Source organism: Thalassophryne amazonica, chromosome 14 (assembly GCF_902500255.1).
Source record: "Thalassophryne amazonica chromosome 14, fThaAma1.1, whole genome shotgun sequence".
NCBI lineage: Eukaryota > Metazoa > Chordata > Actinopteri > Batrachoidiformes > Batrachoididae > Thalassophryne > Thalassophryne amazonica.
The window spans coordinates 74,911,854-74,929,868 of NC_047116.1; the positions used below are offsets into that span (position 1 = coordinate 74,911,854).

An 18,015-nucleotide genomic window follows, 5' to 3' on the forward strand; every position below is an offset into this window, starting at 1 on the left:
TGTGACAAATACGCCACTTTCAGTCACATATCTGCAAAAATATGCCGTAACAAATGCTGTTTTTTCTCTTTTTAAAAAAATACATTGTTGATTTTAGCCATTTCACGCTCCTGTTATAAGACAGTGATTGTAAAGTTTCCATCTGGTAATCAGAGCTTTTCTAAATTGCAAGTTCGAATCCCGTGAGTGGCACATACACACATGTTCAACCACTTAGTCCAATTAAGGGTCGCGGGGGGCTGGAGCCTATCCCAGCAGTCGTAGAGGGCGAGGCGGGGTACACCCTGGACAGGACACCAGTCTGTCACAGGGCCACATATAGACAAACAAATAGTCACACACACACGCACACCTATGGACAATTTAAAGATTCCAATCCTAACCTAACCTGCATGTCTGTGGACATGGGAGGAAACTGGAGCACCTGGATGAAACCCATGCAAACACGGGGAGAACATGCAAACTCCACACAGAAAAGCCACAGGTGGGAATTGAACCCATTACCTTCTCGGTGTGAGGCAACAGTGCTAACCACTAAGTCACTGTGCTGCCCTCCAGTGAGTTGCATTCAATTTTTATTTAACCAGGGTTATGTAACCGCGGGGTTCTGTATTGTGTCCCCTTTAATTTATTATTTATATCAACCCAGTGATATTCACTAATTATACGGCTGGTTTTATTTTATTTTTCTCCACATCAGTGGTGTGATGTGGTGCAGCTGCTCACACTGTATTCGTGCACGTGCACGATGGTTCGTGCTTCCCCATTTCGTGTTTAGTTTGTGGATTTTCTTCCAGTTTCTGTGTCTTTCGTGTTATGTGTGAAGGGGCCCTAAATAAAGGTTAAATTTTATGAAATTAAAAATTTACAGATGCTTTGGTTTTCATTTCATTGCTGCATCTTGAAATACATTGTTTCTGCTTGAATGTGGATTTGGCTGCAAGCTCACTTTGATGCCAAGTTAAAATTACAGACTGAAATGAAAATATAATGCAGGTTGCTCTCTGTTTTCATTGACCTGAGCAGGCAGCAATCCTGCTTAGTCATGTGCAATAACTGTGTGATGGGGGGGCAGGGGGAGATAAGCATGGCTCGACGGGACACACAGCGGTAATTTTGGTTACCTGTCCAATTCTTTATTGAGTTCCTTTTTCAATTCCTGGCCAATTTTCTCTGTGTAAAAATGTTGTCCAACACAGGTTTTCATGTCAGTGCAGCTGTTTTCCTTGATTGTAAACACAGAGTTTGACATCATGTCTAATGTCATGATGTCATGCTTCATGGGTTTTTGCAAAGAGCAACTATCAGAAAAACATTCCTGCAGGAACTGATAACACCTGAGCCATGCAATTCCAGTGCATTGAAAACTTTGGAACTCCTTCTCAGCTTGAACCGGTTCTTGATTCCCATCCTGATTGCCACACTACCTGATTCCAAATCTCCAAAACTTAAGCTTCAGGTTGAATAAAATCGTCCTTTTCCTTGCAGTGGTTGTGCTGTGATATGACCTGGACACATGTTGTAATATGTATCTATATATTTGAGGATGACGTATCACCTCAACACTAAAGGGTATTCCAGCAGCCTTACAGCAAGGACTAAACATGTTCAAAATATTTTCCCTGCACAAAACATTTTGGAGAGTTTCATCACGTGACATCTGAAAGAAGCAGTCATTGATTCAGATTATTTCAAAAATGTCTGTAATCTTCAAGGTAGATCAACTTCTCAGTGCAGATATTTGTATGTGTCCTTGGTGATTTTGGAGGTTGTGTTGATCTGTCACAACACCATCAGTGAAAATTTGATTCATCAGTTCAACAAGCTGGAATCAGAGAAGTAACAGAATTGTTATGTAGTCATGACACACACAAGCTTGATCTGCCTCGTAATGTCACTTTTACCTTGCTTCCGAGAGAAATTCCTGCTTTCTTATTTGTTACTATAGCAACAACATCACATGATTGACACATGTCCTTCCATTCAGCAGCACAGCGGGCTGGGCTGCAGGCGCTCCAGCTCCGACGCAGCCTATGAGGTGGTAGAGACGGTGAAGGCACAGCGCGAGTGTCGTCTCCGGCCCCACTTCAGTGACCCCATGCCAGCTGACGCTTCCATGCGGAAACAGCTGGAGATGAAGATTGCTGCTGCTGCCCGACTACATAACCAATGCAGAGACAGACACAGAGACAGTGGTGAGTGCCGTCCAGATGTGTGATCATCACATTTCACCTACTCCAAGCGAACAGTGATGGTTTACCCAGTGATTGGGAAAATGTTGAAACTTCATTCCATGTGGAATATGCAACCATCATCAAAATGTAGTTACTCTCTTGGTAGTTTAACTGAAGCATCATGCAAAATGAAGGATGGTTTTCTTTTGAAATGGTGTATATAGAAATCCATGAAGGCTGAAAGTATAGAACCCATGCAGTCACTTGATCTTTCGTGATTGCCTGAGTTAGTTGGAAAACCGACCACATTCATCTCACTTATTAGCCCACAATCACAATGTAAAGCACAAACCTCTCCCTCTCTAAATATGTTGAGTATGTTCTCACCTTCATAGACACGGATCCCGAAAGGTCACGGTCTGTAATCATTCATGACTGCAATGGTTTGAGCCTGACTGGGGACCCCACAGCAGAGAACAACACAGTAAGATATAACCCCAATTCCAATGAAGTTGGGAAGTTGTGTAAAATGTAAATAAAAACAGAATACAGTGATTTGCAAATCCTCTTCAACCTATATTCAATTGAATACACCACAAAGACAAGATATTTAATGTTCAAACTGATAAGCTTTATTGTTTTTGTGCAAATATTTGCTCATTTTTGAAATGGAGTCTCCGTCGTCATATTTTGCGCTTCATAATGCGCCACACATTTTCAATGGATGACAGATCTGGACTGCAGGCAGGCCAGTCTAGTATCCGCACTCTTTTACTACAAAGCCATGCTGTTGTAACACGTGCAGAATGTGGCTTGGTTGTTGGGAAAGTGTAGGTACACGGACCCACAACAGGGGGCGCAAATGAACGGACAATGGAGTAGGTCAAATAACAACACTTTACTGTTGTGAATGTGCACAACAAATACAACAGATTACAACAATAGACAGGTGTCAATTCACAAAGGTGTCGTGTGGGCAGGCTCGAAGATAGGAGACGCCTGTCCAAAGCAGAACCGGAACCACACGATTTCCTCCGCCACCAGACCCCGGGAATACTGGAGCCGCCAAGTCCCGAACTCCCAGGTGGCCACTGCCTCCGCGTGTCGGACCTGGTACTGCTGGCGAGGAACAAAAAGCAATTAAAGGAGGGCGCGTTTGCACCCAGGAATCCGTACGGCAGGAAAAACTACCTCCACCTCTCGTTGGAAAAGTAGTCCACACTACAACGCACAAAGTCACAAAAATAGCACTGTCAATCAGTCAGCTGAGGTACGTTACCTTCCAGGTAGAACGATATCTCGGCAAAGAGGTGGAGACGTTGTCCTGCTGATATACACCTGCCGATCAGATGATTGGTAACAGCTGTTGCAGGTGATGCGTGACAGCTGTCACCCTGGCTGCTCCTGTGAGGCGGCTGCGCCCTCTGGTGCCTGGAGCCCGCACTCCAGACAGGGCGCCCTCTGGTGGTGGGCCAGCAGTACCTCCTCTTCTGGCGGCCCACACAACATTGGCATTGTCTTGCTGAAATAAGCAGGGACGTCCCTGAAAAAGACATTGCTTGGATGGCAGCATGTGTTGCTCCAAAACCTGGATGTACCTTTCAGCATTGATGGACCCATCACAGATGTGTAAATTGTCCATGCAATGGGCACTAACACACCCCCATACCATCACAGATGCTGGCTTTTGAACTTTGTGCTGGTAACAATCTAGATGGTATTTTTCCTCTTTTGTACAGAGGACACAACAGCCATGATTTCCAAAAACAATTTGAAATGTGGACTCAATAGACCACAGCACACTTTTCCACTTTGCGTTTGTCCATTTCAAATGAGCTCGGGCACAGAAAAGGCAGCGGCGTTTCTGGATGTTGTTGATGTATGGCTTTCACTTTGCATGGTAGAGTTTTAACTTGTGTTGTAGATGTAGTGACAAGCTGTGTTAAATGACAATGGTTTTCTGAAGTGTTCGTGAGCCCACGCGGTAAGATCCTTTACACAATGATGTCGGTTTTTAATGCAGTGCCGCCTGAGGGATTGAAGGTCACGGGTATTCAGTGTTGGTTTTTGGCCTTGCAGCTTACGTGTAGAAAGTTCTCCAGATTCTGTAAAGCTTCTGATTATATTATGGACTGTAGATGATGGAATCCCTAAATTCCTTGCAAATGAAGCTGTTGGACTATTTTTAACGCAGTTGTTCACAAAGTAGTGATCCTGTCACCTGTTCACCTGTGGAATATTCCAAACAGGTATTCTTTGAGCATTCATCAACTTTCCCAGTATTTTGTTGCCCCGTCCCAGCTTTTTTGAAATGTGTTACAGGCATCCATTTCAAAAAGCAAATATTTGCACAAAAACAATAAAGTTTATCAGTTTGAACATTAAATATCTTGTCTTTGTGGTGTATTCAGTTGAATATAGGTTGAATAGGATTTGCAAATCATTGTATTCTGTACATTTTACACAACGTCCCAACTTCATTGGAATTGGGGCTGTAAGTAAAACTCTCTTTATTTACAGACGTCAAGTGGGCAGGACTCAGTAAGGACAGGGAGATCAGTCTACAGGGTAACAGTGACTACGTTTACATGCAGCCAGTAACCCTTTTATAACCAGAATATTAGCAACAAGGTTGGGTAGGATTACTTTGAAAGAATACATGTGGATTACATGTATGTATGTACATACATTTGGATTACTTGTAATCTGATTACTTTTGCATTACATTTCAAAGTAATCCTACCCAGCCTTGATTAGCAATAACCCGGTTGCGCACGGCCATGTAAACACCTGCAAAAACCTGAATATGCTCATATTCTGGTTTTAAAAAACCCGAATATGACTGCTGTGTTACTCCTTTTCTAACCCGAATATCAGGTCATATAAACGCGCTTCGGGATATCCCCATAGAAAGGAACACTATTTTGTGTTCTGCGCATGTCCTATCCACAAGGAATCTTGGTCTTTTGAGTACGGCAACTACTTGTATGCGGCGCGCTCAACGCACCGGACACCACAGAAGCAGAGGTAAACAAGTATGGCGAAATCCAGACGTGGCAGCACAGCACCACACTTTTGGAGCTAGGAGGAAACCAAATACTTCATTAGTATCGTGAAAGACATGAATATATTGTCTTTTATTGATGGTAGAAAGAGGAAGAAGAAACGGAAATGACGCATATTAGCGTCATGACGTTCTCCGTGCGTCTGGACATTGTCTATGCATCACTGTTTAGATGGGGATATTCCAAATGATACCAGTGACCATGTATACAGGAGTAACTCTCTCTGCTTAAGCATGTAAACGGGTTATTCCTAATGATTCAGAAACTGGAATATTGACCTTAACCCGAATATTAATGGAATGTAAACATAGCCAATATCTGCGAGGGAGTAGGCAGTGAGGCAGTCCAAAAACACTAGCAGGAAGGCCAGAGCACAGACAGTCTTCATACAATAACAAACTCCTTCAAGTTTGCCCTCGTGGGCAAACTCGAAGGAGACAATAGCGGTAACCAGTGGTGGGCACAGCTAACCAAAAAGTTAGCTTTGATAACCATTAATCCGATAACTGAAAAGTTATCTTTTATGATGCTAAACTGCTGAAATATTTATCTTTATTACAGATAACCGATAACTTTTAGTATTGATTCAGATGTGGCCAAATCAGATTACACTCTTCTGATAAACCAGTTTCACTTTCACTTTTGGCTGGTGGGTAAATTCAAGGATCACAAACACATAAGAGCACACAAAAAAAAATGAATGAATAAAAAAAAAACCCCAAACACGTCATCATCTTTCAAAAGCTGTAAAACAGTATTAGAAGTCACAGTTTATTTTGGTATTAGATACACCATCATGAACTAAAAAGCTGCTGCTTTTTTCAGTGTGCGGCTTAAACAACTGAAATACCTCCATTAATGCATTGATTGGCAGAGTTAAATACATGTAGTAAATATAAATTCTTACCTGTTAGTTTCAGTGGGATTCATCTGAATAAATAATCCACATAAAGCATCCTTTTTTTAAAATCCAAAACAGTGACTAAACGTGAAGAAAAGTCCCTCCCTCTGTACACACAGCTGCGCCGTGAGAGCTCTTCTCCCCCACCGAGTCTTGGCAATTAATTTACAACCACAAAGAAATAAAATAACATAATGTAAATTAGTCTGTTTTGTTTTTGTGTTGAGCGGAGTCACTCACTGTAACATCCAAAGTGAACCTGAACTACACTACCCACAGTGCTCCCTGCGTCGACCAGCCAATCACATTTTGTGCTTAATGATGACATCATCAGCAAGAGACGGGCAGCCAGTCTGCCACAAACACACAACAGACGGACGAAAGTGTTTCATTTTTAGGGTTTACAAATGTTTTTGACCATTAAACTTTGCTCACTTTACTAGCAAAAAAAAGTTATCAAATCAAATCAATTTTATTTATATAGTGCCAAATCACAACAAACAGTTGCCCCAAAGCGCTTTATATTGTAAGGCAAAAGCCATACAATAATTACAGAAAAACCCCAATGGTCAAAATGACCTCCTATGAGCAAGAACTTGGCGACAGTGGGAATGAAAAACTCCCTTTTAACATGAAGAAACCTCCAGCAGAACCAGGCTCAGGGAGGGGCAGTCTTCTGCTGGGACTGGTTGGGGCTGAGGGAGAGAATCAGGAAAAAGACATGCTGTGGAAGAGAGCAGAGATCAGTCACTAATGATTAAATGCAGAGTGGTGCATACAGAGCAAAAAGAGAAAGAAACACTCAGTGCATCATGGGAAACCCCCCAGCAGTCTAAGTCTATAGCAGCATAACTAAGGGATGGTTCAGGATCACCTGATCCAGCCCTAAATATAAGCTTTGGCAAAAAGGAAAGTTTTAAGCCTAATCTTAAAAGTAGAGAGGGTGTCTGTCTCCCTGATCTGAATTGGGAGCTGGTTCCACAGGAGAGGAGCCTGAAAGCTGAAGGCTCTGCCTCCCATTCTACTCTTACAAACCCTAGGAACTACAAGTAAGCCTGCAGTCTGAGAGCGAAGCGCTCTATTGGGGTGATATGGTACTATGAGGTCCCTAAGATAAGATGGGACCTGATTATTCAAAACCTTATAAGTAAGAAGAAGAATTTTAAATTCTATTCTGGAATTAACAGGAAGCCAATGAAGAGAGGCCAATATGGGTGAGATATGCTCTCTCCTTCTAGTCCCTGTCAGTACTCTAGCTGCAGCATTTTGAATTAACTGAAGGCTTTTCAGGGAACTTTTAGGACAACCTGATAATAATGAATTACAATAGTCCAGCCTAGAGGAAATAAATGCATGAATTAGTTTTTCAGCATCACTCTGAGATAAGACCTTTCTAATTTTAGAGATATTGCGTAAATGCAAAAAAGCAGTCCTACATATTTGTTTAATATGCGCTTTGAATGACATATCCTGATCAAAAATGACTCCAAGATTTCTCACAGAATTACTAGAGGTCAGGGTAATGCCATCCAGAGTAAGGATCTGGTTAGACACCATGTTTCTAAGATTTGTGGGGCCAAGTACAATAACTTCAGTTTTATCTGAGTTTAAAAGCAGGAAATTAGAGGTCATCCATGTCTTTATGTCTGTAAGACAATCCTGCAGTTTAGCTAATTGGTGTGTGTCCTCTGGCTTCATGGATAGATAAAGCTGGGTATCATCTGCGTAACAATGAAAATTTAAGCAATACCGTCTAATAATACTGCCTAAGAGAAGCATGTATAAAGTGAATAAAATTGGTCCTAGCACAGAACCTTGTGGAACTCCATAATTAACTTTAGTCTGTGAAGAAGATTCCCCATTTACATGAACAAATTGTAATCTATTAGACAAATATGATTCAAACCACCGCAGCGCAGTGCCTTAAATACCTATGGCATGCTCTAATCTCTGTAATAAAATTTTATGGTCAACAGTATCAAAAGCAGCACTGAGGTCTAACAGAACAAGCACAGAGATGAGTCCACTGTCCGAGGCCATAAGAAGATCATTTGTAACCTTCACTAATGCTGTTTCTGTACTATGATGAATTCTAAAACCTGACTGAAACTCTTCAAATAGACCATTCCTCTGCAGATGATCAGTTAGCTGTTTTACAACTACCCTTTCAAGAATTTTTGAGAGAAAAGGAAGGTTGGAGATTGGCCTATAATTAGCTAAGATAGCTGGGTCAAGTGATGGCTTTTTAAGTAATGGTTTAATTACTGCCACCTTAAAAGCCTGTGGTACATAGCCAACTAACAAAGATAGATTGATCATATACTCAACAAAAATATAAACGCAACACTTTTGGTTTTGCTCCCATTTTGTATGAGATGAACTCAAAGATCTAAAACCTTTTCCACATACACAATATCACCATTTCCCTCAAATACTGTTCACAAACCAGTCTAAATCTGTGATAGTGAGCACTTCTCCTTTGCTGAGATAATCCATCCCACCTCACAGGTGTGCCTTAGACTGCCCACAATAAAAGGCCACTCTGAAAGGTGCAGTTTTGTTTTACTGGGGGGGGATGCCAGTCAGTATCTGGTGTGACCACCATTTGCCTCATGCAGTGCAACACATCTCCTTCGCATAGAGTTGATCAGGTTGTCAATTGTGGCCTGTGGAATGTTGGTCCACTCCTCTTCAATGGCTGTGTGAAGTTGCAACGATGAACTGGAGTCAGGTCGAGACCCCGATGAGGACGACGAGCTTGCAGATGAGCTTCCCTGAGACGGTTTCTGACAGTTTGTGCAGAAATTCTTTGGTTATGCAAACCGATTGTTTCAGCAGCTCTCCAAGTGGCTGGTCTCAGACGATCTTGGACGTGAACATGCTGGATGTGGAGGTCCTGGGCTGGTGTGGTTACACGTGGTCTGCGGTTGTGAGGCTGGTTGGATGTGCTGCCAAATTCTCTGAAACGCCTTTGGAGATGGCTTATGGTAGAGAAATGAACATTCAATACACGAGCAACAGCTCTGGTTGACATTCCTGCTGTCAGCATGCCAATTGCACGCTCCCTCAAATCTTGCGACATCTGTGGCATTGTGTTGTGTGATAAAACTGCACCTTTCAGAGTGGCTTTTTATTGTGGGCAGTCTAAGGCACACCTGTGCACTAATCATGGTGTCTAATCAGCATCTTGATATGGCACACCTGTGAGGTGGGATGGATTATCTCAGCAAAGGAGAAGTGCTCACTATCACAGATTTAGACTGGTTTGTGAACAATATTTGTGGGAAATGGTGATATTGTGTATGTGGAAAAAGTTTTATATCTTTGAGTTCATGTCATACAAAATGGGAGCAAAACCAAAAGTGTTGCGTTTATATTTTTGTTGAGTATTTAAGATCGAAGCATTAAATAATGGTAGGGCTTCCTTGAGCAGCCTGGTAGGAATGGGGTCTAATAAACATGTTGATGGTTTGGATGAAGTAACTAATGAAAATAACTCAGACAGAACAATCGGAGAGAAAGAGTCTAACCAAATACCGGCATCACTGAAAGCAGCCAAAGATAACGATACGTCTTTGGGATGGTTATGAGTAATTTTTTCTCTAATAGTTACAATTTTGTTAGCAAAGAAAGTCATGAAGTCATTACTAGTTAAAGTTAATGGAATACTCAGCTCAATAGAGCTCTGACTCTTTGTCAGCCTGGCTACAGTGCTGAAAAGAAACCTGGGGTTGTTCTTATTTTCTTCAATTAGTGATGAGTAGAAAGATGTCCTAGCTTTACGGAGGGCTTTTTTTATAGAGCAACAGACTCTTTTTCCAGGCTAAGTGAAGATCTTCTAAATTAGTGAGACGCCATTTCCTCTCCAACTTACGGGTTATCTGCTTTAAGCTACGAGTTTGTGAGTTATACCACGGAGTCAGACACTTCTGATTTAAAGCTCTCTTTTTCAGAGGAGCTACAGCATCCAAAGTTGTCTTCAATGAGGATGTAAAACTATTGACGAGATACTCTATCTCCCTTACAGAGTTTAGGTAGCTACTCTGCACTGTGTTGGTATATGGCATTAGAGAACATAAAGAAGGAATCATATCCTTAAACCTAGTTACAGCGCTTTCTGAAAGACTTCTAGTGTAATGAAACTTATTCCCCACTGCTGGGTAGTCCATCAGAGTAAATGTAAATGTTATTAAGAAATGATCAGACAGAAGGGAGTTTTCAGGGAATACTGTTAAGTCTTCTATTTCCATACCATAAGTCAGAACAAGATCTAAGATATGATTAAAGTGGTGGGTGGACTCATTTACTTTTTGAGCAAAGCCAATAGAGTCTAATAATAGATTAAATGCAGTGTTGAGGCTGTCATTCTCAGCATCTGTGTGGATGTTAAAATCGCCCACTATAATTATCTTATCTGAGCTAAGCACTAAGTCAGACAAAAGGTCTGAAAATTCACAGAGAAACTCACAGTAACGACCAGGTGGACGATAGATAATAACAAATAAAACTGGTTTTTGGGACTTCCAATTTGGATGGACAAGACTAAGAGACAAGCTTTCAAATGAATTAAAGCTCTGTCTGGGTTTTTGATTAGTTAATAAGCTGGAATGGAAGATTGCTGCTAATCCTCCGCCCCGGCCCGTGCTACGAGCATTCTGACAGTTAGTGTGACTCGGGGGTGTTGACTCATTTAAACTAACATATTCATCCTGCTGTAACCAGGTTTCTGTTAGGCAGAATAAATCAATATGTTGATCAATTATTATATCATTTACCAACAGGGACTTAGAAGAGAGAGACCTAATGTTTAATAGACCACATTTAACTGTTTTAGTCTGTGGTGCAGTTGAAGGTGCTATATTATTTTTTCTTTTTGAATTTTTATGCTTAAATAGATTTTTGCTGGTTATTGGTGGTCTGGGAGCAGGCACCGTCTCTACGGGGATGGGGTAATGAGGGGGTGGCAGGGGGAGAGAAGCTGCAGAGAGGTGTGTAAGACTACAACTCTGATTCCAATAACCAGAGTTTGATCCTCGGCGGGTGTGTCGTCGAGTGGGGAAAAACGGTTAGAGATGTAAACGGGTTGGCGGTGTACACGGGGCTTCTGTTTAAGGCTACGCTTCCTCCTCACAGTCACCCAGTCGGCCTGCTTTCCCGGCTGCTCGGGATCTGCCAGGGGGGAACTAACGGCGGCTAAGCTACCTTGGTCCGCACCGACTACAGGGGCCTGGCTAGCTGTAGAATTTTCCACGGTGCGGAGCCGAGTCTCCAATTCGCCCAGCCTGGCCTCCAAAGCTACGAATAAGCTACACTTATTACAAGTACCGTTACTGCTAAAGGAGGCCGAGGAATAACTAAACATTTCACACCCAGAGCAGAAAAGTGCGGGAGAGACAGGAGAAGCCGCCATGCTAAATCGGCTAAGAGCTAGTAGCTATGCTAACCTAGCGGATTCCTAAAAACACGCAAAGTGAATAATGTGTAAATAATTTAGAGGTGATTCAGCAGAAGGAGTGCTTTAGTTAAGGCACGTAAAGATTACACTGGGAAACAAATCATAATCTAGATAACTAGATCAATCTAACTGCGCAGATTAAACAGCTAACAGATACAGAAAAAAAACCCATTGAAGGACATATCCTGATCAAAAATGACTCCAAGATTTCTCACAGTATTACTAGAGGTCAGGGTAATGCCATCCAGAGTAAGGATCTGGTTAGAGACCATGTTTCTAAGATTTGTGGGGCCAAGTACAATAACTTCAGTTTTATCTGAATTTAAAAGCAGGAAATTAGAAATTATCGGACTGAAAGTTATCAGAACTAAATTTATCGGAAGACAATTGGTCCGATGATGGTTTTAAAATTTATCTGAAAAGCTAATCCACTAGCAAAAACATTAGCTTCAATAATTTTCTGTTATCTATTATTAGCTGAACTGTGCCCACCACTGGTGGCAACAAACATTGGAAAAAGGAACACAAATACAAAAACCAAACACGAGAACACCAGCATGACAGCACAATATTCTGGCACTGGAGTGAGAGGAGATGGAGTAGGCCCAGATCCAGATCGGTTTGGACCGATGCAGTTGTATCGGTCAAATTTTTTTACGCATCGTTCGTCATCGGTAAAAAAAAAAAAATCTTGAATAATCCCGAATAGTGCCGAACGTATCCCCGCGGTGAACACAGCTTTGGTTTTCATGTCAAGCTATAGTCCATAAATTATACAGATTTTTCCGAGTTTCAGAGTCGTACGGACGTACAAATAAAGTCGGATATTCAGGGTTTGGTCTGCAGCGGCTCTGTAATCAACTGTTTCTGCAGCGCGACTCCACTTTGAAGCTGTGAACCATTGAAGCAATGCTTAGATTCAGTGGCTCGTGGCTCTTTGATGCAATGTTTCGTTTCAATGGCTCGTGGCTCTTTGATTCGCTGCTCTTCAGAAGTGGTCAGTCCGCTTCTTAACCCCTCTCAACAGGGCCGCTGCTAAGGATTTGGAGGCCCTAAGCATAACTGGTCAGGGAGGCCCCCCCCACCCCCATACAAGAGAACCCCCCCCCCTCCCCTTTTATATATGCCTTAAATAAAAGTTCTGAAATTATTCTTGCTATTCTTGGTATATTTATCAGCCTGTCAAATTTATAGTTGCTGTCTGATCATGTTGTCAGGCAGAATAGATTTGGACCTAAGTAGTGCACTGACGGCTAACTAGGACTTTGTTGACTTATAAGGCACTCAAAATCTTCAAACTACACTGCCCAACTATTTGCAAACGTGCCACATGCCTTGTACTGTAATATCCAGATTAGTTTAGCGTTTAAAGCTACATCAAATCAGAAAAGCCAATGCAACCTAGCTTAAGCAGCACCACTGAACATTAAGTAATCAAAACAATTTAAACCTTTAACACGTACTTACCAGCAAGGGATGCACGGGCATCATCTTTTTGTTTCTTTTTTCTCCGTTTTTCAGCTCCATACTCCTGCTGTCGCTTCATTGTTTAATTGTGGCATAGTGGCAAGTTGTCGTCTCGTGTCAGAATCGAATGTGGGCTAGCAGTGCTACTTCACTTAGGCGCAGGGTTGCCAGATTGGGTGTTTTCCCATCCAATTGGTTTGTTTAGGGTAAAAATATGGCACTGGACAAGTTTATTGTATAGAATTGCCACACACATTTTAAAAATCAGTTCAAATTGCGCAGGAGTTAGTGCCTCCATGCATTTTTGAGCATTTATTGGACTGGAAATCGTCACATCTGGCAACCCTGGTTAGGCGACACAGGGAACAGAGAAAGACGCAAACAGGGCTGTACCATTACAGGGAATCGGGGCGGGGGTGGATGGGGGCTTTATATTAGGCAAAAAAACTGTTAATTTGCCCCAATTAAGTAATGGGGTAGGGGCCTACACAATGTTTAAAGACAAAAACGATGGGCCTATTCATAAATAATTCATATTGATTTTGAAATGTAATAATGTAATAATTTCAACACATTTTTCAGTCAATTGGAGGCCCTGCAAACTAGTGCAACATGGTTGGTGCCCCACGCAGGCTGCGTAGTCTGCTTATGCCGAACGGCGGCGCTGCCTCTCAAAGCCATTAACATATCATGAGTCACTTTTGTGTGTATTAAAGTCACTAACTGGGACTCTTGTCTTGTTACAGTCAAGAAACGAGAATCGTCCTCTGTTCCGTTCTGGTCGGAATTAATAACTTCAAAATGAATTGCCGCTTTAAATAAAATGACACCTCTTACAAACGTTGTAATACAGACAAGAACCTATAGTCGACTAAAACGTTTTTTTCCTCCCAAAATGAAACGTGCTGTATTTCTTTAATTACATCCTGAAGTGAAGCACAGCAGCTGTAAGAGCTCAGCTCAGATATATGGAAAGACATTCATGCCAATAATATCTGAAAGGAAATGCTTTTGACAAAAACTACAGATTTTGTTTATTCCTATTTATGTCCAGAGATCAAGGATCCACCATGTAGAGTTTATTATGTCCAGAGTTTAAGGATCCAGTGACCAATTTCATATTTATTTACTTTAAGACTCAATAAAATGTTCAGTTTCAATTCAATTTCAATTTAATCGGCTTATAAAGTGCCAAATCACAACAAAATCTAAATATACTCAAACAAATACATCACAATTGTACACGTAATGTATTTGTTTGAGTATATTTAGTCATGGACATGATGAATATTGTTACCTGCTGGACTGTTTCTAATTTTGATTGGTATCAATGGAAAATGTCTTCTGTGAACTGTCTGTATCTCAATATATTATTATTAAAATATATGCAGTCATATTTTTTTTATTGATTTTATCAATTGAAAAAAAATCATATGTAGATTCAGGTATAATTGAAAGATTTGGGCAATAAATTTGATCCTGTTTACAATCAATTTTTGTTATAGTGTTTTTTTTAGCACATGATATTTATACAAATAAGAAGTGTTCACTATGGTCCATTAAGTATAATAAATATATTAAAAGAAGTGTGACAGTGTATGTTGCACACAAATAAAAGAATGAAGATTATTGAATAACAAGACGTGTACGATTTTTATTTTATCGTTGGGGAAAAATGCATGTCAGATTTTCACTCTGGATCCAGCCCTGATGGATGACTAAATAGTTCATGAAACAATCCATGGAAAAGCAGGTGTGCACGTGAACTGAAAACCAGAGTGCATGTTAACAGAAAGACAGCCACAGAAACAAACAAACAAACACATGAAAGACAACAGTGTGTGTCCGTGACAGTAGAGTTAGTGCCTTTACATACTGAGAGTGGCAAAAACTACTGATCTGAAGACATATTGTTCCATAGTTCGATCCATTGGACACTGCATGTACTGGTTGTCTGCCTGACTGGTTGCCATCCAGGACCCAAGACTGTTCCACAATGTTATGGATGCGGTGAAGCGCAGCATCAACACGTGCTCCCAGACTTGACTGGGGTTAATTTAGATCTACAAATCACATTTGAAAACACATTTTACTTTTAAGTTGGAAAGAATCTGCATTTCTTTTAATTTATTATTTCAGCATGTGAATAACAAACAAACAACAAGCATCAAATGTGCTTACGTATATCTGATCTTTGAACATTAAAACCTGGATGAAAAACAACATGAATCAAACATTTTTGACAGTTCACATTTTAAGAGGTCTGTGGCTGTTTTTTTGTTTTTTTTTTTAAATTAATGAATGTGTAAAAAAACACATTTTAGATCATTTAATGACAGTTATTAAAAATAAGTTACGTCTATAAGAAAAGTAATGAATAGGTGTTTGACTTAAGTGTGCAGCAGAGCAAGAGAGGGGAAAAAAGGGCAGAAGTCTTTATCCCTCACCTTTTACTGAAATTAACTTTGATTTCCCAAATAATGCTGTGTATTTAGTGTGATTGTTTTGTTGGTGCTATTAAAAATATATATTCCTTCTGTGGCACCAGTGAGATTATTTGAGTTTAAGTTGTTTGACATCATCAGCTCTATAATTAATTAATCTAAGTTCACATGTTATTTTGACAGCCATAATTATAATATAAAAAATATATAATAGCCGTAATCATAATATAAAAGCGTGAAGGGTAGAGATAGAACCTACACACGGTGCAGAAGCTTAAACATGAACATCGGCTGGATGTTGCTTTATTTTCCCATATTTTTCTCTGTTCTGTATCTGCAGCAAATCTGTACATTTTGTATCCCTTTCCAGATTAATTTTTGCATCCATATGCACATCTCATCATTTTGACATTTTTGGGGAGTAAAACCATGCATTCAACAAACCACTGCATTGGGATGTGTGTGATTTGCAATGTGATCAATGACCAATCACTTTGCCGATGGAAAAAAATAAATATGACGCACGTCAGTCGAAACTCTGGGACATTGAATGTCACCACTCTCAGTATGTAGGCACTCTAAAGAACAAAACATAGAATGATAACACAGAACAAGTTCTGTCAAAATCATAATTCTTTAAAAATAATTAGATTAGTTTTCAACCCCAATTCCAATGAAGTTGGGACGTTGTGTAAAATGTATGTCAACCTATATTCAATTGAATACACCACAAAGTCGTAGACAAGATATTTTAATGTTCAAACTGATAAACTTTTTGTTTTTTTTGCAAATATTTGCTCATTTTGTATTTCATTATTTACATTTTTGGTGACTTTTACTCCACTACATTTCCTCAATAAAATGTATACTTTTACTCTAATACACTGTGTTGAACTGTGTTGTCGCCTGTCGGATCTCACAAGGTGGATGATGGGACAGTCCACCTTGTGACAACATGAATCAAACACTTTTTAGACTTGCAGTTTTAGACTCAAACATAAAAACATCATGAATCAAACCGTTTCAGACTGTTTTAAGGCTGCCGGGGCTCCGTAAGGCGGTTTTATGAACGATCATTAAAGCTGAACCAGCGGCGTTGTCGGATGTCACAATGTGGACAGTGGGACAGTCCACATCATGAATCAAACTGCTTGAATTTCAAACATAAAAACATTATGAATCAAACCGTTTTAGGCTGTTTTAAGCCCGTCGGAGCTCCATGAGGCTGTTTTGTTAACGATTGTTGAAGCTGAACCAACATTTTATCAATTAACTTTGGTGAACACACAAACTCCCACATTTGTGATAAAATAATGACAATCATTAAAGCAAGTTACTTTGGTTTACAAAGTATTTAACGTGTACTTTAACCGCATGTCTCGCTAAGCAGGAGGAGGAGCACAAGGAACAACATATAGTAACGCGTGCTGTGGATGTGCCAATAGCATGATTTTCCTTGCTGCTATTAAAAAAAGTACACAAAGCAACTCACCTCTGCTATGATGAGATGATGATCTGAGACTCATCTTATGATGATCTCGTTCACAGACCAAACAACAAAGCATTTGCATGTCTGATGAGATAGTTGTAGATGTCCAGTTACCGGACGTCATTTCCAACACAGACGTCACGTCATCAGGCAACAATTATACATCGTAAGAATAAGAAGGAGAACTTTATTAATCCCAGAAGAAAATGGGATGGGAAAATTGGAACCAGAGTGCTGAAACAGTAACAGTAAATTCTTTTTTGTTTGTTTACAGTGAGAACAGAATCATTACCAGTAACATGATTGTCTTACATTTAAACAGTACATTCATTGTTCTTATAATGTTCTGTTCTCTCATTATTTGGTGTTGGTGTATGGTGTATCTCAGCTTGGGACTCCCCCCAAGCTTATGGCGGTGCAACTCATGTTTGCTGCGGCCTTCACCCACTTTACCTCAATTCGGATGACGGACTGCTTCAGGTTTAGTGCACATAAACAATGTCAAATGTATATGTGTTGTCTTTAATTTTGATGTGTGCCATTATTACGGTAAACAAGTAATAATTGTGGATTAATTGCTGTATTCTGAGGTAATTGGAGTGTAAACGTAATTTTGTTGTTGTTGCATTTGTAATGACAATGACAATAAATCTCTCATTCATTCATTCGTTCGTTCATTTACACATTTTCGTCGATTTTTGTACATTTGTACGTCATTGCTTCCACTGCTGTGTGAGCTCGATGTGGTATCACACCTCTCATGTGCTTCCACTGTGTTCGTGCACATGCTCATGAGCCTGCACAAAACCGTCGCTGTGGGATTATTCACGTCTGTCCGACCGTGTGTCCCTGCTGACAGTGGCTGGAATTTTTCATGGTTCTCCAATTCTGTTTTTTTTTTTTTTGCTCTTTTTAGGCTGATTTCTGCCTCTTTCACCCAACTTCCTGTTATGTGTGAAGGGTCCCTTAAGGCGTGCAACAGTACAGGATCGTCACTGTTGGATTTTTCATTTCAAAATT

At 40.4% G+C, this 18,015-nt stretch overlaps 1 protein-coding gene across 3 annotated transcripts in view; it reads left to right on the forward strand.

Annotated features, from left to right (window-relative positions):
- si:dkey-91i10.2 (uncharacterized protein LOC555224 homolog) overlaps positions 1-18,015 on the forward strand; it is a 181,628-nt gene that overhangs the window by 127,938 nt on the left and 35,675 nt on the right. For 2 of the 3 annotated variants that reach the window (XM_034185894.1, XM_034185893.1), the window contains exon 5: positions 1,988-2,195. In XM_034185894.1, the coding sequence (XP_034041785.1) occupies positions 1,988-2,195 (208 nt within the window). The remainder of the gene's footprint in view (positions 1-1,987; positions 2,196-18,015) is intronic. The other variant, XM_034185895.1, reaches the window with a different exon arrangement.